This window comes from Mus pahari, chromosome 16 (genome assembly GCF_900095145.1).
Source record: "Mus pahari chromosome 16, PAHARI_EIJ_v1.1, whole genome shotgun sequence".
NCBI lineage: Eukaryota > Metazoa > Chordata > Mammalia > Rodentia > Muridae > Mus > Mus pahari.
Window position 1 is genome coordinate 22,326,611 of NC_034605.1, and position 25,999 is coordinate 22,352,609.

The 25,999-nt window shown below is 40.8% G+C and overlaps 1 protein-coding gene across 1 annotated transcript in view; it reads left to right on the top strand.

Annotated features, from left to right (window-relative positions):
* The first annotated feature begins 203 nt into the window (after positions 1–203).
* Positions 204–25,999, top strand: part of Amph (amphiphysin) — a 191,289-nt gene continuing 165,493 nt past the window's right edge. The window contains exon 1 of the mRNA XM_021215366.2: positions 204–328. Within this exon, the coding sequence (XP_021071025.1) occupies positions 260–328 (69 nt within the window). The 5' untranslated portion in view covers positions 204–259. The remainder of the gene's footprint in view (positions 329–25,999) is intronic.

Below are 25,999 nucleotides of genomic sequence, written 5' to 3' on the forward strand. Positions count from 1 at the left end.
TGGACGCTTGGCCTTTGGCTTCTTCTCTCTCTTTCCATGCACCTCACTAGTGGCGTTGTCACCCCTAGTGGCCTCACATCCGCTCTATCTCTTTAAGCCTGTCGTGTCGCCGCGCCCCTCCCTCACCCGTTGCCTCCTCTGCTCCTCACGCTTCAGCTGCTCCTCCTCCCGCTCCTCCTCCTTCTCTTCTTGGGCTCCTCCGTGCCGCCGCCGGCTCGCTGCGCGCTCTGCTCTTCCAGCTCTGCGGACCGCAGCAGCCATGGCCGACATCAAGACCGGCATCTTCGCCAAAAACGTGCAAAAGCGGCTCAACCGCGCGCAGGAAAAGGTCAGCAGAGGGCGGCGGGCCGCGGGGCAGGTGACTCGAGGCGGTGCGGGAGCTGATGGCAGTGCCGGCCTTGCGCTGCAGGGCCGCGGGTTCAGGTGCGGCGCGCTGCGGAGCCCGAGCAAGCGCCGGGTGGACTCCCCCGTCTCTGCTCCCAGCTATTGCAGCCGGGCAGGATCCATTCAGGCAGCGAGGGCTCGGCCCCGCAGTGGGTTCGCCCGGAACCCGCAGACCTCTGCTCCTCCAGGCACTGAGTGCTACAGACTCCCAGAGCCCGCCCAGGGTGGCCACTCTCCTGGGCACGCCTCCCGAGACCAGGGGTGGCAGGTGCAGATTCTCTCTGGCTGCACCCGAGCGGTCCACGTCCCTGGGCGCCTCCATCTCTCTGCGCCCGCACCTCCTGAGCTCAAGCTCTCCCGCTAGCAGTTCAGGCGTCCACGACCGCAGATCCGGGAGGGAGATTGTCGCATCTCAGCATGGGTGGGGGTGTTGTGACTATTTGAGTGAGGTCGGTCGAAACGAACGACTTAAGCAAAGAAGACACCCCAGATGGGTATGGATCAATGGGATGTATAATAAACAACCAACACCTTAGCACAGTGGTGAACTGGAGTTCCAGAGAATGCACATTTTCCCCTAAGTATCCGTGTCGGTTTTTGAAGCCAATGCCCTCTGGAAGGTCAAAAACAAACAACCTTGACCTCAGAGTTCTCTGCACATACCTGCACAAAATGTTTGTTTCGCTGCTTGAGAAGCAGTCAAACAAACCTACTCCTATCAGAGGTGCTGAGGTCGCAGTGTTTGTAAATTAGCTATTGTAATTTATGTCTCTTCCGGAGGGATGTGATCCATAGCTAGCCCAGCTCTGGATAGTCGAGTGTGTGTGTGTGTGTGTGTGTGTGTGTGTGTGTGTGTGTGTGTGTGCGCGCGCGCGCGCGCGCGCATTTTACAGGCACTGGGCTTCCTAGCTTCCCTGATTACTACTCTATCTGACCCCCCTATGAGGCCTTAGTTTGTCCCGAGCAAAGAACGTTTGTATTGGATCTTGAACACTGTATTTGAAAGTGAACTGGGCTAGTGGTAAATTGAACTGCATTTGCTTCATATGGCATTAATTTCTGTCCCTGGGATGAGGGTGTCTGGTGTTTTCTTCACCTTCTGGAAATCAGATTATCCTCCTTCCTCACTCTAACAACACTTACCCTCCTTAGAAGTTCGAGCTGCCCCCCCCCCCCACTCCAAGCTGCCCCAAAGGCTGAGCCCAGGAGCACGAACTCTGCCAGGTTCAGTGGCTGTATGCAGTCCTCCCTCCCTGCACACATGCACCTTCCCAGCACTGTAAGAGGATTGTATTGCTTTTAATATCTACTCAAGCTCATCCTGAACTCCAGGAGCCTCCTGCCACTCCCTCGGAAGCTGAATTAGCCAAGCTACTTGTCCCCTTCCGTCCCGCCCCCCTCCATGCTTTCCAGATAATAGCCAGATAGCAGATGTTTCCCAAACACGAGATTTGGACAAGACTTTGTCGTCATTTCCCCACGTTTTATTTCACCCACTTGTAGACCTCCTCCCCCACCCCTAAAATAATCACTTAAGTCTTTCATCTGTGGCTTTTTGCCGACTGGGCTTTCCATCTGTGAAGTAATTTTGTGATATGGTCTGCTTTTTCACATATTAATCTAGGTCACCAGCTGTTAATATGGTCCAAACAAATGAAGGGAACTGTGATGTTTCTGACAGGGTCCTGGCCTGTATGAACTCTGAAACCAAATGTATATTATGTTGGCATTTGTGGATAGTGTCCACTCTGCTATAACCGAGAAGTTCATGGTTCCTCTCACAGTGCTTCAAATCTCTTCTTTTCTTCCTTGAGGCCATTGCTTATGTACTGTGCTTGTTGTACTGCAAAAAGAACTTAAGACACCAAAGGTCTGAGAGGAGGGGCTCTGTCTCCTCTTTGACCCTGGTCAGGCACTGGGATATGGTGGGCAGGAGGGGATGCAGCTGCCCAGGAAAGCCCATCTGGCAACGGTGCTTGTTGGATTTCCCAGTTGGTCCCTCATCTACTTCTTTGGTCTCTTTCTCCCAAAAAACCCACCCCATTTCACTAATTGAATGCCAGACATGTTCACCAGACCCTTTGCTCCTTGCTGGGATAAAGCAAATGTTGTTAAAGAAGGCTGCCTTTCTTCTCAGTTCTGCTCCCCTCAATGGCTTGAGCATAGTTGGGTTGCAAGTGCCTTAGTGTGTAATGACTCTTAGAGATGACGTACAGCTTTCTACAAATTTAAAAAGTATGTTGTTTTTCTTATTAAAAGTTAGTTAAAGTTCATTGGAAGAAGAGTTAAATTTACAGGTAAGCAGGAGCTAAATCCAACAGATTAGGAATCTCATAGTTCCGTTCTTTAGAGATTTTACTCTTCAGTTCTCAGCCTTTTGGCTAAGGTAGAGTGCTGAGCGTTTACTATTGTTTGGCATTTAGTCTGCTAGGCATTCTACGTACATATGCACATGTCTATACAACTGAACAGGCTTACACTGTGCAGTGGGGTAAGCCATTTATTTCATTTCATAATTGTGAACTGTCTTCCATCCATGTACATACTTTACATCAGCACATAAATGACTGAATATAATATTGGAGCATACAGACTTTAATGAATTCCATTTTTGTATATTCATTTCTCAGTTGTTTCTTCATATAAATGTAAGCCAGTAAGACTAAGAAGAACATTTGTGCACAATCTTAATTATGACCTTAGGTCAATTTCTAAAAGTATGTTTATTTTTATTATGGGTGAATTGCTTCCTGACTATTTATACCTTCTTTTTTTTTTTTTTTCTTCCATCAGTCCACAGGACACTAGCCAACACCAAGTAATAACATTTCGATGTATCACTGGAATAAGTAGTTTATTATTAATGCGTTTTGCTTACACTTTGGGAATGGAACTGTTACATTATCCTTCATTATCCTTCATTTTCACTTTGTGAAATTTCATATTATTACTTCCTTTTCACAGTGTTATATGTTATATTGTTATATGTTAGGGCAATGATAATACTAATTTTAAGGCTTAAAATATTTGTCTACCTTTTCATTTACTTTTAAAAAGTCTTTTCATGATAATGAGTGCTTATGTTTGTGTGATGATGCATAAATTTATCAAGTGGGTTGTGTACTGGCGAGTTTTGTGACAACTTGACACAGGCTGGAGTTATCACAGAGAAAGGGGCTTCAGTTGGGGAAATGCCTCCACAAGATCCAGCTGTAAGGCATTTTCTCAATTAGTGATCAAGGGTGGAGGTCCCCTTGTGGGTGGTGCTATCTCTGGACTGGTAGTCTTGATTCTATAAGAGAGCAGGCTAAGGAAGCCAGTGGAAACAAGCCAGTAAGGAACATCCCTCCATGGCCTCTGCATCAGCTCCTGCTTCCTGCCCTGCTTGAGTTCCAGTCCTGACTTCCTTTGGTGATGAATAGTAGTATGGAAGTATAAGCTGAATAAACCCTTTTCTCCCCAACTTGCTTCTTGGCCATGATGCTTGTCCAGGAATAGAAACCCTGACTAAGACAGGTTGTATGGCTTTTCTTTGATGTGGGTAGGTCAGGATTCTGCCAACTGTCAGAAAACTCAGGCTGATTTAAAGAAAAGAGGAATTTAATCACTTATAATAGAACTAGATAATAACTTATATTTGGACCTTGCATAGACAATTGAATGGTTTTTACTATATTAATTTGTATATATTAAGCTATATGTCTATGCATTCTTACACATACATAATTATATGCATATGTATGTGTATTATACATATTAAATAGTTTAACTAACCCAGGTACCTTCACTACTCCCATTTGTAGATTAGGAAGAGGTTGATGACACAATTAACTCATAGCAAATCTGCTGTGCACTTGAGCAGTCCAGAGCTTGCCCACTGCTTTCCCACAGTACCTTATTTTGATTAAGACCAGGCAAACTTGAGGCCTCCATGGAGTCAAGGCTAGGCTGTCTTTCTATTTCCTTCTTTTAGTGGCTCCAGGAAAGCACATTTCTTCCTTCAGAGTTTCCATAGAATTATTTTTTGGGGGGGAGGGGGTAACACTCCCTGGCCCCAGTAGATTTTTTCATCTATTTCTATAAGAGAAAATGTCCCGTGTCTAAAGACTAAGACCATACTTGATTGGACCCGAGTCATAAGCCATTGCTCGAATAACTGGGGAGTGCAAGGTCTTGAACTGTGTGAACTCACAGCGGAAGAGGAAAAAGGGTTCGGAGTGCAGAAGAAGGTAGTTACTGAGCTAGCAGAATGAAAGCTGCCACCGAGGGACCTCCAGGAGGCCGTCTCCCCAGGGTTACGGAAGCAACCACATATTTAATCACTAACCATTTAATATTTAAAGATTCTCATCAAATTAACGTACCCATTACCTTTTAAAACATCAAATATTAGTAAGAAATCCTTAGCAGTGTCCTTTCCTGTCCTCCCGACCTCTAACTTTGATTTGCAGCGGCGACTCTCACTAACCTCAAGATTTCTTAAAATTCTGTTCCTACAGCTACTTACGGACTTCCCGGTCCATACATATTTGAAGGTGGTAGGCAAGCACGCAGGCCATTCGCACTCGCCTCTTTAGTACCCATCCCATGCTACAACAAAGGCTGTTATAGGTTCATCTGCTGAGTGTGTGTATATGGATACCCACAAGTGCCTCCAGATCAAGTTGCTGAATGGCTTATGTCATTCTAGACACTGATCTCGCCTCCTGTTTTTCTAGTTCTTTGTCTTTTTGCATTCAAGCCTTTTAATCCCCTTGGTGTTGATGCTGTTAAGAGAGCCCTTTCCCCACTTGCCAATTACTTATTGGTAATTTTGTTTATTTCCTTTACGGACTTGTCTCTTAAAGTCACTTGCTTGTCTTTGTGTGACTTGTATATTTCTTGTTTTATAGAAGCTTTTGTATATAAACATATTCATCTGTTGTCATTTTTTGTTCTTATTTTCTCCCTTGATTGTGCCACCATGCCAAGCAGTAAATGCATCACCTTAAGGGGGCCTTAAATATCATGCTTTCTCGGATTTTTGATTTTGCTGTCTGTCTGCTTTGCTCTTCTGTGAAGATATCATTCTTATGTGTCCCGCCCATGATAGAAACTTTATAATTAGTAGGTTGAACTGTGTAGGATTTCCATTTTAATAAGTCAGTCAGATATTGATAGGTTCATGTGGGTTTTTTTCCAGTGTCAATTGAATGAAATGGAAAAAAAAAAAAGAAGAAGAAAAAAGAATGTTGCCTCCTTGCACATGCCTAACAATGTGGCATGTGGGTTTTCTGAGAATCTTTCCTTTGTTGATGGTGACATTTGGGTCTATTATTAGGTGTGAGCAAAGCTTTTATTGGTGTGTGTACCTATGTGTGTGTGTATTTGTTTGTCTAGAATATTCTTTCTGTGAGTCTAGGAGTATTTTCTGCAGAAGAATAGCTTATGTGGTTGTGATTATGTATGGAACACATCATGATTCTGCTTTCTAATTTCCCAAAGGCCTTGGTGTTGCCTACTTCAAATTTCTACCTCCTTCCGAGGAGGACCTACTGCTCACCAGAAAGCATATACTAGAAACTTAATTCTCAGACAGCAGAATTGTGAGGAGGGGGTCTGATGGGAGGAGCTTAGGTCATGGGAAACACAGCCCCAGGGGTGGGTGGATGCTAATTAACTAGGGCTTCCAGCTGCCTCTGTTCTCTCTCTCTCTCTCTCTCTCTCTCTCTCTCTCTCTCTCTCTCTCTCTCTCATCAGCTTTCTGCCATCCAGATAATAGGGGATGAAAGCTCCTCTGTCTTAGACGTCCCAACCTCTGAAACAGAGAAATAAATCTCTGTTCATTATAAATTATATACTTTTAGACATTCTTATACAGAATCAGAAACCAGACCAGGCAGGTGCCATCCTCTACTAAAACAACCCCACTCCCTCTGGTTGAATTCAAAATTGTGAAAATGAAAAATAATAGTTAATATGACATTCTTATCAGAGTGAGGGTTCCCTCCATTTTGTTTCCACAAAGTCATGTGCTCATGCATCTTTCTTCTCCTGCGTGAGTAGACTGGAGAATTACAGTTACAGGAAGTCATGGTTAAACTGTAGTGGGTATGACCATTATATTTTGTAACATGACTTATTTGGGGGAGGCATGATTTTTTATGAAATATATATATATATATATATATATATATATATATATATATATATAATTTGACTATATGTATAATCAAATATATTTGCGTATACACCCACTGCATGTGTATACACACACACACACACACATCATTAAGTTTTACATAAAAATATTTTGAAGTACCTTGAAAAGGGGAGATTAGGTATGAGAACATATTTTTTTAAGATTATGTATTTTTAACAAGTCTTAAAGATTTTTATGTATTTAAATATCATTAGAATTTTCTAGACTTTTATAATAGAGACCATCCGAGTAGAACTAACAAAGTGTGTGAAAGGTTTCTGTACAGGGAATAAAGATATAAAACTTCCTTTATCGTAAGTACAATTTTCTTAACATTCTTAATAATGGTGAACATTGCAAGATGAAAATGCTGTTCTCAGAGAGTTCAAAAATCTACTTATAAAAGATTATGATGCTGTGCATATAAACATATACACACACATGGTATCATGCAGAATTAAAGTGCTAATAATTGCAATTTCTGAGAATACATTAGCAGACTGCCTTTCAGCATGAAAATGCTAAGCCTGCACTCTTATTGATTCACAATCTAAATTTAAGTATTCTCCTTAGCTGGAGTTGTACTTCCTAAACACAGAAACAGCTCTGATTTGGAAAGCTGTATTTAGTCACAGATAAGCTCTGAGCTTTGAAATAATCTTTCCTCCATAAGCACCTAGAACCCTTGATTACCTTAACACTATGTAGGACAGATGTACAAAAATCAGAAACCCACCATTTCAGTCATTTTCATCTTATTCTGGTGAAGTTATTTAGTTGGAAGCCTATTTTATAAGTGAGAAATTTGAAGTAAACACATATGCTTTTCCTATCTTAAAGTGTCTTTAATGAAATGCTCATGGCACTTGAAAAAATATACCTTGTCATGACATCTAACCCCTGTCCAGTACAGGATGCTAAGTTGATACAATCAATACTTATCCTATTGCTAAGTAAACACGGCCAAAGTTTTTACTGCAGTTTGAGATTTGTTAAGAAACTAATTTATGAAAGGAACTTGCTAGAAATAGACATATCCTTAATAATAATAATAATAATAATAATAATAATAATGTTAACAATAATAAACTTACTTCATATTTATTAATATAAATGTTATTTATTATTACTTATTAATAATTATTACATTAAATGTTTAGAGTAACTGCACAAAGCAAGTATTATCAGGCCATTTATTTTTTCAAGATTTCGGATGATTTTGTGTTTCCAGCAATAGAGAATTTTTAAGTTATGGTATAGATATGAATTTTAGATATTAATTATGCATTATTTGAACATAATTTTCTTTTATTGTGACACTCATTTGGTTATGTGGTTTGATCTGGACATGGAGTTTCTGTAGGTTATGCCTATGCTTGAAAGAAAGCCACCAACTATTGTCCTCATACACACAGAACAGCAGGAATTGAAGAAACCTATAACTTTGCAATAAAAGAAATTGTTAAGAATCTAATGTGTGAAAAAATAAATTTTTCCACAAGGGAAAATATAGTTTTGTATGCAGGGAACTCACATAGTAGCAGAGGCTTGTTCACTCTTCTATGAAGAAGGTTTATGTTCAGCCAAGGCCTTTAGGCATGCAGAGTGTGGGTAGGCATGAGGGAAACATAAGACTCAGGAAATAATCCGTGCCTCTTGTTCTTTGCCTGTATCCATTGAGCATAAATAAGAACTGTAATATAGACTATAGAGTCTATAGTCTCTATATTTTGGCCTTGTAATGACATCTTCCACCATTTAGATACTCAACTATGCAAAAGAGACCCAAATAACATGTACAAATAACCCTACTAACAGTTGATCTTTAGTGCAATCACATTTCAGCTCATATACTGAAGGGCTCTTCAGGGGCATACGTGCCCCGTTGGCATACAGTCAAAACACTGGGTCAGAGATGACTCATCCTCTGAATTATTATTTGTACAAAACTCCTTTGTGCCAAGCAGTAAACTCCAACTCAGCTAGCTTTCATTAAACTACCAGACGTTCAAAACAAAAGAGAATCATAGAATTCTCAAATGTTACACATACAGAAAGACTATATTTGCCTTTAAAAGGTTTGATCACATTTGAAATCCTCGCAGTTAATTAGCTGCTTATGTATGTGTGCATATGCAATTGTTTTGGCACATTCATGCTGAAGAGAAAAAGGAGAGGGGGTAATGAATATAGCAAAGGCTGGTGCCAATTTGTTTCTGGTGGACACTGCCTTGCTTGTTTTGTAGGCAGTGGTCCTGGATCTATGACTAGTCAGTATGAAATGATTTACAGATTGGGAGGAGAATCTTTAGTTGAAGGTAGTCTTCTCAACTGTACTGTACCTTGGGGTTGCAAACGCTTAACTAGCACAGACGGGCCAAGCCTTGGAGTCTCTTCTAACTCAAGATAGTATGGCCTAGAATGTTGAAGAAATAGATGATGCCTCTGATCTAAAGTTACTCAGGATCTGAGTCATTCATTGCTTTAGAATGTGCTGACTCCCTAACCTACAGATTCTATAGGACAAGATCTACTTTCCTAGACTTTTCTGTTCAATGAGGAAAAAGATTCTTGAATTGCCTTTCAACCTTCACAAAAATGCTTGTGTCCATTGGAATAGTTGGTGTTCTTAAACTGTGATGTGAAACACATGGCCTACACCTCAGAGCCCTCTTGGGAATCCACATTGGTTCATAATTACTCCTTAAACATAGAGGAAGAACCTGAAAACCAACTTCTTCCATGTAGTGTGTCTAGGATTGCTCAGATTCCCAGACCCAGAATTCAGTTTCCAAAATTAGAATCTCTTAAATAAGACTGGAGCATACATATTTAAGTAAGCTCTTTTGGTGGTTTTCTGCACAGCACAGTGCTTTTGGGTTGAGTGTTTGGCTCCAGCTTCTTATTTATGAGCTTGTAGTGTTCTAATATGGATGCTAAGTAATCTTGCCTCCAGTGTAGGAAAGAGAAGCGGGCTAAATAGTGCCCCATAGGATGCTTTAGAATATCCCTATTCTTCAAAATGCCTACCTAAATGTCAAAACCACCATACAGTTTTCTGGAAGCCAAATGGGCTTCCAGTTACTTCGGGAAGTAGGTCAAAGACCAAATGGCTTCCTTATTGGGAATGAGGTACACACGTGGATACTTGCAGAGCATTATGTAGTCCGTGTAATCTGATTCTACACAGAACGGTCTTTATTTATAGCAGTGCTAGTTGATGCAGCAATTTCAGCAGACACAGGAAGATGAAATACTGGTTAACAATTGCCTTTTTTTTTTTTTTTTTTTTTTTTTTTAAGGTAGCAGTAGATGAGTGGGGTTGAGGAACATTTACAGTTACTCCTATCATGTCTGTTTTGTTATGGCATAATTAAATAATTAAACTGCTTAACGTGAAGACAGAAAGTGATCAAAACTCAGAGGAAGATTCAGATCTACTAGGAAAGATGCTCCATTTTCCAGCCAACATTTTCATTGTTCTCTTGACGGCTGGTGATCACTCTTCACAGCAGATATTACTTCACAGTTTCTCATGACACCTTTGTTGACTTTGATCTCCGCAGTGAAGGCTCGAGAGAACAGGGATGCGTTCTCTCCTCTGTCATGCTTTTACGAGAGTTCAAAGGATCATGGTTAATTTTATTTTACAAATGTTGGGAGAATTCACCGGTGAGGCAATCTAGGCTCAGGTTGTTTTTATTTCTGGGAAACTTCGATTATTATTAAAATATTTTCACCCGTATTAAGTCTATTGAGACTGTTTGTATCTACTTTTCTCTGCCTCTGTGAATTTTGCCTGGTTACTTTTAATAGACGAAGTGATACAGCACTACTTATCTGACTAATAACTGATATGTCTCAATGTAAGAATTGTGCAAAGCCAGGCCTGGCAGTGCCTTCCACTGATGCCAGAATGGGATGGAGGCAAAAGACCAAGAACTCACACTCACTCTCATCTACAGAGCTTGTCAGGGGCCAGCCTGAGCTTCTAGTGTCAAAAAGTATTTATACATTGCCCATACAATTCCTTTAGAAAGTACTGAACTTACAAATCTTGCCTGTTTATTTACTTAGTGTCAGTTGAACACATAGATCCAATTTCCTCAGAATCACTTGTTATAGAAATTATCAGTTCCCCCAACATATTGTATAAGCACCTTTATCAAGTCTTAGCATTGATCAAATCCTGGTGTCCATCTTCTTCTTAAAACCGTATCGTGCTTCCTTGTGGTGTTACACTAAACTTTGAAACTACATAAATAGCTCCTCCAACACGGTTCTTTTTCAACTGTATTAGCTCCGTTAGGTGTTTTGCAGGGCTGACAGTGTTGGGAACAAGTTGACAAATGCTTCAAAAATCAGATGGGATTTTTTAAATAAAGACTACTTTGAATGAATAGAAGAAATGAAGAAAGATTATTATATTAACAGTATTTGAACCTTCATTTTACAAACATAGAATGTTTCTTCATATATTCACTTCATTTTTTAGTGGCAATAAACTTTTGTATATAAATCTTGAACTTGTGAAATTTATTTCTAAGTATTTTAATCTTGCATTCCAATCATAAACCTACTGTCTTGGGAACTAACTAGAGTTCTATGAGAACTCTTAATTTTTTCCAAAGGTGGTACTCCAGGGTGTTGGCTAGGATTTTATCAAGTTGATACAAGTTATGGTCATCTGGGAAGTGACCATTAAAATTGAATAGAAGTGGGAATATAATTCTCTCTATCAGATTGTACCATGGGCATATCTGTGGAGTATTTTCTTGAATAATGATTGATGTGTGGGGACCCAGCTTGCCGTGGGAGTATTACCTCTGGGCAGGTTTGGGGGTTGTATGAAAAAGCGAGATGAGCAAGCCATGAAGAGAAATCCCATAAGCAGCACGCTACCATAGCCTCTGCTTTAGTTCCTGCAGCAGCTCCCTCTTATAATGGAGTGTGATTTGTGAGACGAACTAAACTTTCTTCTCCAAGTTGCTTTTCATTATGTTGTCTCAACAATAGAAAGTGTACAAGGATACCCAGTGACCTATTTATATCACCTTTAAGAGGAGCCACTTTTTATTTATTTATTTATTTATTTATTTATTTATTTATTTATTGATTTATCTATTTATTTATTTAAAATATTGTATTTACTTAGAAGCATTCAGAATGTCAACAAAACAGCTGCAATTTTTTTGCTATTACAGAACAACAATTATCTTTGTATAAGTTGCATCAGAGACAACTGAAGATGTAAAAACTAAAACCCAAAATTAAAACCAAAAGAAAAAAACCAACAACCAAACTACTGTTCCCATATATAACTAATTTGTGTTGTACACCAACGAGAACCTGCTTTAAGTTCCCATGTCAATTTACAACCCTCAGACTGTACCAGGCAAGGTTAGTGGCTATTAAAAATACCACCAGGACAGGGCTATCTAAAGACACATTCAGTAGTGTGTTAATTATACAAAAAAAGACACTGTAAAGTTTAAAAACAAATCTTACACAGCCTTACATTTCAATTTTTTTCTTTAGAAGGAGTGAGTTGTGTACAGGGGGGTTAAATGCTTTATAGGCAAGGGAAAAAACTGTGCTAGAACCAACTTATTCATCATCATCTTCTTCATCTTTGTCTTCCTCCTCTTCCTCATCCTCTTCATCCTCCTCCTCCTTCTTTTTCTTGCTCTTTTCAGCCTTGACTACCCCCACCCCCTTTTCGCTGCATCAGGTTTTCCTTTAGCTCTGTAGGCAGCAATATCCTTCTCGTACTTCTCCTTCAGCTTGGCAGCCTTCTTCTTATAGGGCTGCTTGTCATCTGCTGCAGTGTTGTCCCACATCTCTCCTAGTTTCTTTGCAACATCACCAATGGATAAGCCAGTATGCTCACCTTTGATTTTGGGGACAGTACTCAGAACAGAACAAGAAGAAGCCCAAAGGAGGCCTCTTGGGTGCATTGGGGTCCTTGAACTTCTTTTTGGTCTTCCCTTTCGGGGAGGGGGGGGGTGTAGGTTTTCATTTCTCTTTCATAACGAGCCTTGTCAGCCTTTGCCATATCTTCAAATTTCCCCTTTTCTTTAGCAGACATGGTCTTCCACCTCTCTGAGCACTTCTTGGNGANCTCTGAGAAGTTGACAGAAGCATCCGGGTGCTTCTTCTTGTGCTCCTCCCGGCAGGTTTGCACAAAGAATGCNTATGAGGACATTTTGCCTCTTGGCTTCTTAGGATCTCCTTTGCCCATGTTTAATTGATTTTCCTCCACGAGGCACAGAGTCACCTAGTGCCTGTCCGACTCTCGCTTGCCCCTGCGGTGTCTCTGGAGCTCAATGTACTACTGCAATGGCTATCAAGGAGCCACTTTTAAAGGTGTACCACTTCACCATCCTTACACTGTGAACCACTTCCTATCCAAAGAGTTTTTGGAGGTGTCTTAGAATTTCATTGCTGTAAAGAGACACCATGACCAAGGCAACACTTATAAAAGAAAACATTTCTCTGGGGCTGACTTACAGTCAGAAGTCATGTCTGGGAGCACGGCAGTGTGCAGACAGACATGTTGCTGAAGGAGTCAAGAGTTCTACATCTTGATTGATTCAGAGGCAGCAAGGAGAGACTGGATTCCACACTGAGTAGAGCTTGAGCATAGGAGATATCAAAGCCTACCCACAGCGACACACTTCCTCCAACAAGGCCACACCCACTCCAACAAGGCCACACCTACTCCAACAAGGCCACACCTACTCCAACAAGGCCACACCTCCTAATATGCCACTCCCTGTATTCAAACCCTGCCAAGTATTCAAACACATGAGTCTATGGGGGCCATGCCTATTCAAACCACCTCAGGAGGACACAGTCAATAATAGGAGTATGTTTTGATTACATCCTTAGGGTAGGCACAGTTTAGCTTTTGGAGGTATTGCCCAAAGTGGTGTATCAAATTTATACTCTGATAAAATTGTGAGTGCTTATGAAGTCTGTCTTTTAGCTATAAGTTAGATATTTTGAACCAAGTCATTCACTATTCTTTTCCCAAAGGTCTCATTAATCTGTCAGTTATATCATTTTTTTCTCTATCTTATGTGTATTCCTAGGGACATGTCTCCCTGTAGAATTGTATTTTAATTAGGTAGTGGGAGAGTGGTCAATTTTTAATTCATGCTGCATCTCCTTTCTGTAGAGGAGCTGTGTAGGTGTTGTCCATGTGGATGGGGAATCAGGAAGATTGTGGTACAAATGGTCCATGGTGGTAGGGATCATTTGTTCTGCTATATTTTTGTCTCCTGTTCACTGGGCATCCACATGAGTGGTGGCTTTTCTTTCATTTGTACACAGCATCCTAACTCACTATCTGCGTTTCTGGACTTAGCCTAGGCCCAATGTCATGACATTATCTTATAACCTCACAGTGGGCTCTCTTAAGAGTCACCTGGCTGAACCAATGGGCTCTGATCTGAAACCTCCGAAGAAGGCTCATGTGGATACTGCCGTGGCAACTGGAGCCATCTTCTAATGTGTCAGGTTTCCCAACCTAACTTTCAAGTATTTGTGTCTTCACCACATGAGTATAATGGACAACTTAGGGAAAGTAAACTTCATGTCTCCTTTATCTGCTTACACTCTGCAGCCACTGTTGCATAGCTGTGTCCTACTTTGAGGCAATCCAGGATGTGATCTTTCTGTGGCATTCAGTAGGGCATAAGGGCATAGCTCTTCTCCAGTCCTAGCATGATCCTCTCTTAAAAGAGGAGATGGCGTAATTAGGACTTTTCCTCGCCTCTTTTTTTCTTTTGTTCGTGGAAAGAAAGGCTCTCTCCCTCACTCCCTTACCTTGTCAGACTGTCATGGATGGGAGGAAGCAGCCTTAACACCAAGAGGAAGGGCTTTAGAGGCTAGGGCTTCCAGGTTTTATTTTCCTTTCTGGTCATGAGCACGCTATCACTGAAGAGCTCAGGACAGGAACTCAAGGCAATAACCTGGAGGTAGGAACTGAAGCAGAAGCCATGGAAGAAAAAAAAATGCTGCTATTGGTTTGTTCTCCATGGCTTTCCCAGCCTGCTTCCTTACACAACTCAGGAAAACCAACCCAAGGATGGTATAACCCGTGTGCTGGTCTTTCTTACCTAGGTCATTAATCAAGAGATGTACTCCAGTCTTTCCAATAGGCTGATCTAATAGAAGTGCTTTCTCAATTGATGGTCCTCTTCCCTCCTAACTCTAGCTTGTGTCAAGTTGAAAAAACAAAATAACAATAGCAGAAACAACAGCAACAACAACAACAAAATCAACAACAGCAACAACAAACCCAAATCATTGAAAAATTCCAAGTGCTGAAAGGCTTCAGTTATTGCAGAATATTCCATGTGGTGATTTCTAATCTTGAGTGTGGGGGTTGTACCCTGAACCAGGCTGATGATAAACTACACCCCCAACCCTCTAGGCTGATAATTGTCTCTTGGTTGCACTTGGTTCTGGGGATGGGGGTGTATGTGGATAAACACTCTTGTTTCTACTCTGCATTTTGATGAAGTCATTTCACCTTAGACCCTTTATATGTCAGTTATTGATCTATGTGTGTTTACACACACACACACACACACACACACACACACACACACACACACTTAGGACCTCTCAGCCGCATTCCTTTTACTATGGATGTCTTTTTTCATGAGACGCTAGATTTTTCTGAAGCAAGGCAAACTTTTAAGACATCTACTGGTTTTTGTTGTATGACAGTCTCATGGTATCTGAGAAAGAGGGATTGTAGTATGGATTCTTAGGGTCTCAAAGGATGATTTGGAGAAAAACACAGAGAGTATCTGAAGTAATTTAATTTATTATAAGACCATACCATATAAAATTGAGACAGTCTATCTCAAATTGAATACCAAGAAGAGTAAGAGAAATATGTGCCATCAAAAACAATCTTACAAACTGGAAAGAAGAGAGCCAAGCATGGATGTGCGTGCCCTGACAGGATGACAAACAGCGGTTTTTGGCAAGAAGGTAGATACTTTCAAAGCCACTAGAACACTTGTGTTCTACTATATGCTGAGTGGTGGCTTATTTTTAACTGAATTTTACAACCTACTGTTTGAGACAGTACTTTGAAAGTGGAGTTCTTTAAGAAGGGTGCAAAAATGACTCAGGGACAATGGAGGAACCCTCACTTTAGAATAGGAGACAAGAAGCAGATGACAAAATACTTAAAAGTTGTCTAGATGATCTGTTCCTCCGTGAGAGTTTGAATGAGAATATCCCCCACAGACTCAGACTTTTTAATACTTAGCCCTCAGTTAGGGGAACTGTTTGGATGGGTTTAGGAGGTGTGGCCTTGCTAGTGGAGAAGGAAGTATAAGCGCTTCCCACAGTTCCCAGCCAGCTCTTGGCTTCTTGCCTGTGGGTTAAGGTAGGCGCGCTCAGGCTCTCAGCCTGCTGCTCTCATCATCATGCCTGCCTAGCACCGGGCTTCATCTTCGCCATTATGGTGATGGATTCTTACCCTTCTGGAAACATGCACCCGAATAAATCCTTCCCTCTATGAATTGCCTTGGCGCTAGTCACAGCAATAGGAGAGTAACTAATATAAATGTTATTTTATTTTACTTTTGAGGTAATACATCCCTTTAGAAGGAAGGTAGTTTTGTTTGATAGCAGCAGTCTGTCAATGGATGGTGTTGAGATCTGACCTCCAGGCCATATTTCTGTGTGACTTGTGATGTAAATGACCCACCCGTTTTCGGTCTGATGACAAGGGGAGGAGCTGGAAATGTTGTCAGGGACTGATTAGAGGGACTACAACTCTACGGAAAGGGCAGCTTCGGTAAGATGGGCTATATAAGCTGTGGTGATGGAATGAGAGAAAACTGTGACTATCTGGAAGTTTAGGTCAGTAGGAGAAGCTTTGGTATGTGAATCTCAGCTTTCTTACTTCCTAGTTGTGGGGAGATCAACCCTTGCTAAGCCCCCAGCTCCCCCATAGGATACAGAGTATGATGCTAACAGCTTGGATCCCGCGGTCAGAGTAGAGCAAATGTTTCACAATTTGGCATAGTTTTTGGAATTAAATGCTATCTATTTTAATTTGTTTGGATGTCAGTGTCTTTCTCAAGGTGACACATGTATGCTATATTTATATATCTTAAGCCTTCCTTTAGACTAGATGGCAAAAGGAAGCTGTAAGTATATTCTGCACTCATCTATTTGGGCCAGATGGGGAGGAACTGTGTTTGGATGAGAACTCTTTGCATCCAGCACATATTTTACTCCAGTCACAGGTGTGCTGATGAGCTGACTCTGAGTTTCTGGTCCTGAGAGCAACCTTGCACATAGGTATGTGAGCCTCTGCCTCAGCCATAGGGGAAAAAAGCCACGGAACCTTCCGAGAATCATTGATCCTCTCTCCTGGAAAGATACAGCCATAGAAAGAAAGACACCCACCTTGTCTCTTCCTCTGAAAGTTCTGTATGTACCAGCATTTCTGAGAAAAAGCTGTTGAGACTGCAGGGAAAGACTTCCATACAGCTTGGAGCATTTCAGCAAATCTAGTAGCCTTTTCACAGTGATGGTGTTAACAAAATAAAAAGTGATCTTACTAGAGGACCACTGAGTGTCACATATTTGAATTCATTGCTTGTTGGAAAGTCACTTACATTCTGGTAATGATGCTCACTTGTATGTTCTAGAAAGCTCTTAGCTTCAGAGAATATTGGAAATCTTAGTATACATGGAAAGTCAAAGGTTTTGTACCATGCCTGTAAGTTAGAACAAGTTCTCAGTGCATGGAGGGGCTATTTTTCAAATCACAGAATTCTGGCATAGACGAGTATTTCATTGAAACTGTCCTCTCCTCTTGGTGTGTCCTATGTACTCGCCTCTTATGAGAGACTCTGGATTTCTTTCAGACAGTGCTCATTATTCCTTTCACTGAATTTGAATATAGTAAGTTTTAAGAGAAGCTTATGGAACGAATGAATTGATGATTGTTGGGCTATTTTTGATGTGAACTAAAACTAAATTGTTATTTCTAGAAATGGGGGTTTTAAGACTATGAATGCAACCCATAATCATGAAATGTGTGTGTGTATGTATGTATGTGTGTGTGTGTGTATACTTCACACCATGAGGCAGTCCAAATTTTCTTAAAATAGGTTTTTAATTTTTTTAGAGTTGAGCTGAGATTAGCTTTAGACATACATCTTCTTGTTTGGTGCTTTTCGCCCCTCAGTGATCTTGGAGAAGTTAGGTTCAAGAATGGACCATAGTTGGAAGCAGATCTCTCAATCACTATTTTTATAGAGTGCTAGTGATGACCTCATGTGCATTATAGTGCAGCACTGGCAACTGCCCATACACTTCCTGAGCTAGTAGCTGCTGTGGTTGAGCTGCAAGAGGATTTCTAGATCAAGTGGAAGATCAGAGGGGTCCCAAACGCAAGGCAACTCAAGGGTCTTCTCCAGTACTACCGTAAAACAGAAACATAAGAATGATGATGAAGGTCTTTTCATCCAAAGTCAGCCATGTGTGAGTCCTTGTGTGTGCTGCCTTTTATTGTACTGACGGGTGCTGAGAGAAGTTGCTATTTGAGACAACCTTGAATTCAGAGAGCTGAGCAACCCATCCTCTCAATGCAATGCTCTGCTTTCTCACCAGCATCTTACTTTTCTAGCCAGTGGGGGAGCATCGAAGAGCTCCTTTGTGTCTTTCAGTCTTTGCTTTAATCTTTAAGTCTTTGCTTTGTCTTTAAGTAATACACTTTGTTACTATAGCTCAACTAAAGTAGTTAATATAGTAACAAAAAGCCCACAGTCCATTGAAATTTTTGTTTTTTGTTTTTTTTTTTTTTTAGCAATCATGTATCTCCTTTGTCACCTATTCTTTAGAAACGTTTCATTTCTAGTGTTGTTTCACCAATATATACAAATAACTCAAGAAGTTAGACCCCAGAGAGCCAAAAAACCCTAGTAAAAAATGGGGAACAGAGCTAAACAGAGAATTCTCAATTGAGGAAACTCAAATGGCCGAGAAGCACCTAAAGAAATGTTCAGCATCCCAAGTCATCAGGGAAATGCAAATCAAAACAACCCTGAGATTCCACCTCATACCAATCAGAATGGCTAAGATCAAAAATTCAGGTCACAGTAGATGCTGGTGAGGATGTAGAGAAAGAGGAACATTCCTCCATTTCTGGTGGGATTGCAAGCTGGTACAATGACTCCGGAAATCTGTCTGGTGGTTCCTCAGAAAATTGGCCATAGTACTACCTGAGGACCCAGCTATACCACACCTGGGCATATATACCCAGAAGATGCTCCAACATGTAAAAAGGACACATGCTCAACTATGTTCATAGCAGCCTTATTTATAATAACCAGAAGTTGGAAAGAATCCAGATGTCCTTCATCAGTGGAATGGATACAGAAAATGTAGTACATTTACACAATGGAGTACTACTCAGCTATTAAAAACAATTACTTCATGAAATTCTTAGGCAAATGGATGAAACTTGAAAATATCATCCTGAGTGNGGTAACCCAGTCACAAAATAACATACATGGAATGTACTCACTGAAAAGCCCAAAAGCTTGGAATACCCAAGATTCAATTCACAGACCACATGAAGCCCAAGAAGAAGGAAGACCAAAATGTGGATGCTTTAGTGCTCCTTAGAAGGGTGAACAAAATAGCCACAGGAGGAAGTATGGAATCAAAATGTGGAGCAGAGACTGAAGGAAAGGTCATCCAGAGACTGCCCCACCTAGGGATCCATCCCATATACAGCCACTAAACCCGGACACTATTGTGGATGCCAGGGAGTGCTTGCTGACAAAAACCTGTTACTGTTATCTCCTGAGAGCCTCTGCCAGACTCTGACAAACACAGAGGTGGATGCTTGCAGTCAACCATTGGACTGAGCCCGGGGTCTGGATGGAGGAGTTGGAGAAGCGACTGAAGGAGCTGAGGATGCATGGAGGGAGCAACATTGTCAACTGGCCAGACCTCCAGAGCTCCCAGGGACTGGACCACCATCCGAAGAATACACAAGGAGCCACCCATGGCTCTAGCTGCATATGTGGCAGAAAATGGACTTGTTTGACATCAGTGGGAAGAGAGGCCCTTGGGCCTGAGGGTGTTTGATGCCCCAGTGTAGGGGAATGCCAGGGAGGGAAGATGGGAGTGGGTAGTGGGGAAGCAACCTCATAGAAGCAGGAGGATGGGGGGATGGGATAGAGAGTTTCTGAAGGGGAGACCTGGAAAGGGGAAAACATTTGAAATGTAAATAAAGAAAATATCCAATTAAAAAAAATCTTAGATTAGATTCTATGTTTACTACCTTCAGTGATCTGTGTAATTCCAGGAAAATCCATTACTAGAAAGTTGTACAAAGTTCCTGGTGTTCATCTCAATACTGCCTAGACTCTCTTTACTTTCACACTATTGTGTGGTCATAAAACAGATGAGGTAGCAGAGAGTGGCCTCCTCTCCAATAACAGAAACAAACTCTCCACATTTCTCCCTGTCACCCACATCCACCTCCTTTCTGTGCCTCTATCATGCTTCTGGGGGGCTTCTTATTCTTCTCTAGCCACGGATATCTCCTTCCTGGCAGCCTCACACCTCACATTCTAAAAGTACAACGCCATAAATGTTCAAGCACACATTTAGCTATGTTTTTAGTATTTCCATATTCTGTTTTGGAAACATATTTAAAAGGCATTTTATAATTAAGAAATTAAGGTGACCATAAGGGCTGGTTAAATGGCTTGATGTTAGGTGCAATCTAAGTTTTTGGCTATTGAAAAAGCTACTTTTCTGTTGCTGTGTGTACTGGCTGATTTTGTGTGTCAACTTGACACAGGCTGGAGTTATCAAAGAGAAAGGAGCTTCAGTTGGGGATGTGCCTCCATGAGATCCAGCTGTAAGGCATTTTCTCAATTAGTGATCAAGTGGGGAGGGCCCCTTGTGGGTGGTACCATCTCTGGGCTGGGAGTCTTGGATTCTATAAGAAAGCAAGCTGAGAAAGCTAGAGGAAGCAAGGCAGTAAGAAACATCCCTCCATGGCCTCTGCATCAGCTCCTGCTTCCTGACCTGCTTGAGTTCCAGTCCTGACTGCCTTTGGTGATAAACAGCAATGTGGAAAATGTAAGCTGAATAAATCCTTTCCTCCCCTACTTGCTTCTTGGTCATGATGTTTGTGCAGCAATAGAAACCCTGACTATTCCTGTGATAAAACAACTTAAGGAGAGAGGGTTTGTTCTGACTTAGAATGGATAGAACCCATCATGTGCAGAAGGCTTGGCTACAGGGTGGGAAGGGAAGGTGAGGCAGCAGGAACAGGAAGCTGGCTGATCAGGAAAAGAGGAGAGATCAAGAAATGCAGCTGAGCTTCAAAGTTCAAGTTCAAAGTGTTCCTTTCCCACCCCAGTGCCCCATTCTCTCCAGCAAAGCTCCACATCCTACAGGTTTCATAACCTTCCCTAAGAGCATCATCAGCTGTAGACCACGTGATTAAATACATGAGCGTGTGTGTGTGTGTGTGTGTGTGTGTGTGTGTGTGTGTGGGTGTGTGTGTGTGATGTCCCAGTCAAACAACTACCAGGATCTTCAGAAACTGATAATAAAGTTGGAAAAAGCTTCAATCTGTGTAATTTACATCTCTTCTCAGTAGCTATCTCCATAAGCATATACTTTCCCTGCCTTTTTGGGTTCCTGGAAGATTGATGGTTGTCACAAAACTCATTTCGTTTGAAGAATGGGGAGTGAAGTGATTACTAGTGTGGACAATTTCAAAGAATTTGAAAATAGATGTGTAACAAAATGATGTATTATCTTTCTTTTCTGTCTGTGGGTTCTTCATCCTGGCATTCAGCAAACTGTAGATCTTGTCTAAATAAGACATATTCAAGCATGTCTTTGCTCCCTAAAGAGAAGCTTGTATGTTACTTACATTACACTACTATAACTAACAGAGACATGGCTTGAAGTACACAGGAGGGATGTGTGTGTAGGTTGTATGTAGACACTGTTCCACTTTACAGAGAAAACTGTACATCCAAAGATTTTATATTGGTATTATGGGATGCTCTAAGTGTGCTCCATATGTGTCAAATGATGACTGTACTCAAGTGTTTATAAGAGTACTGTTTATAATCCCCAAAGGTGGAAGTATCCCAAAGTCTAGACACTGAGGAATGGGTAATCAATGTGGTTATTATACAATGAACGATGATTTAACTTTAAAAATAATTAACTCTGTAATACAGTAGTATGGATAATCTGAGAAAGCTGTGCTAGGTAAAACTGGAAAGATTACGCTAAGTGAAAAACGTCAGACATAAAGGCTATGTAATTCTACTTTTAGGAAATATCATAAATGGAAAATTCACAGAGAGATGGCAGATTAAGGGTTAACAGTCACTTGTGGAAGGGAAGAATAAAGATTTGCTTCGTGATGAATAATGGCTCCTTTTGGGTGATGAAATGCTTCGGATGTAGCCATTGATGAAGTTCATTCACATAAGGGGATGCCCCGAGTGCCATCAGATTGTACTTAAGAGGGGTGAATTTTATATTGAATTCTGTACAAACCCAAGAAAAAAGCAGAGCAAAACAATTACACTAGAACCAAAACTCCTCGAAAGGGCTGAGGCTGTAACTCAGTTAATAAAGTGTTTGCCTAGCATTTCCATGACCCTGTCTTTCATGCTTGGCACTATATACACCAGATGTGGTGGTATAACCTTGAAATATCAGAAGTTGGGAACTAGAAAGAGGAGGGACAGAGTTCAAGTTCACTCTTGGTCCTATAGGGGATTCAAGGCTAGTCCATGCTACCTCAAAAGCATGATGAACAACCAACCAACCAACCAACCGACAACAAGCAACATAACTCAAAATATAAAGACTAGAGGCTAGACAAAGAACTATCGACAGTTAAGGAATGCTGAGAATGGTAGAAATAGTTTTCCCCAGGAAGAGCAAGATCAAGGAGTGATATGGGAGGGTTTCGCGGGAGAAAAGGCAATGGGAAAAATGATTTAATTATATCATAACCTCAAAAATAAAAGAAGTAATTAAAAAAACCATAGAGGCCAGAACAGAGTGGGCCAGACTATAGTCCTGGTTTCTCATCTATTTGCTGTGCAAGGTCACACAAGTTACTTCATATCTCTGCTTTCCTCTTCTGTCTTTGTGCAGTGTAAGGATAGCATGATTGTCCACACTACCTACTTGTGAGGATTGGGATTGTGCCTGTAAGGAACGTTGCTAGACTTGTGTGATGAGATTTATTCCTCTCAGTATACCCTGCAGGCACTTGGAATTTCATTGTGAGCACTAATCGATTATTGGATTAAGATTCCACAATGAGGAGCTGGGCGCGGTGGTGTACGCCTTTAATCCCAGCACTTGGGAGACAGAGGCAGGCAGATTTCTGAGTTCGAGGCCAGCCTGGTCTACAGAGTGAGTTCCAGGACAGCCAGGGCTATACAGAGAAACCCTGACTTTTTGTTTTGTACTAATTTTTGGCACTGTAGAAAATTACAATCTTTCAAGAACCAAGAACTTGACCCAATGTCATTATCTATTTGTGGAGGACTCGCTCTATCCTGTCACCTTCTTTTTATATCATACAGTCTTAAGCCTTTTTGCTTTTATTGTAGCAACACTCCTTAAAGCCAGCGCTTTTATTAAGCATCCCCCAGTTTGCATGCCTATTTCCTTATGGTTCTGTGGTTCAGAAGGTGACTTGGGCCAGATCATATCCTCAATGCATCCTGTCTAGGACTTGGAGAGCGTGGGAGGCAGAATGAGTATTATCCAAGATATCTGCATCCTAATCTCTGGGACCTGTCAATCTACCTTACTTGACCAGAGTGACTTGGCAGTTTGAGTAAGGATTTTGAGGTAGGGTGATGATCTGGGTATTCCAGTGGCCTCACGGTAATCATAGGAATTCTTATGATGGCAGATGGGAGGCAGAAGTCACAAAAGAGTTGTGGCAACAGAAGTCTGGTTTGGAGTGTGGTATGGTCATAACTATAGCACTGAACACACCATTGAGTTTGGTTTTTAAATGGGAATTGTGGATTGAGCAAGGGTTCTCAGCCTGTGAGGCAGGTACTGCGGTGAAAGAGTTGCTTTCCTGAGATCACAAAGTTACAAAATCCTTTATAGCTAATATTAAGCAGATGATGAAAGTATGACATCTATAATAACTATAAGAACATAGAGGGATGGTAGGGTGATGAGGTGGGAGTTTGTGGCTTCGTGGGGGAGCACCCTCATAGAAGCATGGTAAGGGGGGGTGGGGTGTGGGATAGGGAATTTGCCAAGGGGAAACTGGAAAAAGGGATAAAATTTAAAATGTAAATAAATAAAATGCCCATATTAAAAAAAAAAAAAACTATGGTAGGATAGTTCAGGAATCCACTGTCAGTTTATATTTGGATATTAAATCCAAGAAAAAAATGTTAGACTCATTGCAAAAATATTTCTATAATGAAGGGAAGGGAAACTTGTGAAAATGTCCATAAATCACAAGAAACATACTTAACTGGAAGAAATAGTGAATTGTTTAAATCTTTACTCCATAAACAAGAAAACCTTCCACAGCGATCAGATATGCAAATGGCATCCGGGAGACTGGGGGCATAGCATTTGTCTCCTCATATAACTTCTACAGGGCTCTGGGTTCCATCCACAGTGCTATACAGACACACAAAATCAGACCAGGTAAGACACAAACATGAAAAGTGAATATGTTGTTATGTTTACAGTAATGACTTTAACAAAATAATCATCTACCCTCATTGCATAGAAGCTTCATATCAACTTTGTAGAGGTCTTCTGAAAAATAGGCACTGTGCAGGCTGTGCCAGCAGAGCTGAGTTGTTTCAGTATTGTGTCAAAAGCTCCTTAACTGACTAAGACGTCAATGAACTATCAGCGTTTTAGCAGAGAAATGGAGCAATGATGGCTCCTAAACAGCTTATATGCCTCTTAAGACAATAAAAATCATATGCAATGCGTGGCATGAAAGGTTCTATTAGAAGTTAATCTAATTAGAAGATTTATTAGATTTCTATTAGAAGTTAATCTAAATTGGGGGTTTGTTGTTGCAATTGCTGTTGTTGTTGTTGTTATTGTTGTTTTGCTCCATTAAACTGTTGAAAAGGGAGCAGAAAACAGCTTGTTACCTCTTGGAAAAGATATTGTCCTTCAAAATACTTGTAACCTTTAGCTCAATAATTTTATCAAGAAAGGGTAGTACAAGAAAAAAGGATTTTTAAAGATCAAAATGCATTTGTTTCTCCTAGGCAGGATGAAGTTCGCACCAAGGCTCTTAAAATGCCAGACAAGTGTTCTACCCCTGTGTCCACTCTCCTTTTGCTTTTACTTTGAGACAGGATCTCACCAAGTTACCATGTCTAGCTTTGAATCTGTAGGCCAGGCATGCTTTGCAGTGCTGGTTCTCCATGCTCAGCATCTGGACTTGCTGGGATTATATAGATAATGCTATTTTATGGACGAAGTTTATATTAGTAGAATATTGGAATAAAAGGCATTAAAAATAGGAACTCTTATTTTAATTTTTTATGTCAAATCTACTAATCTCTGAATGATCAAGTACTATTTCCAAATTTAAATGTTAAATGAACAATTAAAATGTTTCAAATTTAGTTGATACTAATGCTGATATTATACAGGTACTTGCTATATAATTTTATGCATATAGACATCTCAACCATCAGATATAATACATAGACATCCATGTATTAATTGGAAGATATACTGGCTTCTTTTGATACATATTATAAATCACAAATGATTTATTTTATCCTTTAAACTCAGAATTTATGGTTTCCCCAGTGCTTCAGGAATATTCATATCAATAATACTGTACTAAGCTGTAATGATTATTTCATTCAGAAATCACACAAGTCATATTCTCTTTCTCCAAAATTCACAGAAGTAGAAGCAATTCACAAGGTTTACCACAACTCTATTCCTTGAAAAGTTACAAGGAATTCTGTTTAGGACTTTATGTCATAGAAAAGAAATCCAAAGTACATATAGACATGACAGGGGAACGAGGAATGAGCTCCGGTCACAGCACACAGTGCACACCATAGAATAGGCATGTGCTATATGCAAGAAGCAGCTATCACTTTAAATGTTTTTGTGTTTCTGGAGCATGAGGAGTCCCCGCAAGAAGCTAGGAAAGTATAAAAAAATGGCAAAGGAGATAGGAGCTAATCAAGTTAAACGTACCGGCCAAAGGTTAGGGCCAAATCGTAAAATGGTATTGAAAAGAATTCTTTCAAAAGATTCATTGAATAAATGTCATTCTGGGGTGACAAGCACAGAGCAAGCCCTGGACCACACATAAAGAAAGTAGGAAATGACATTGAGGATGGCCAAACTATAAAT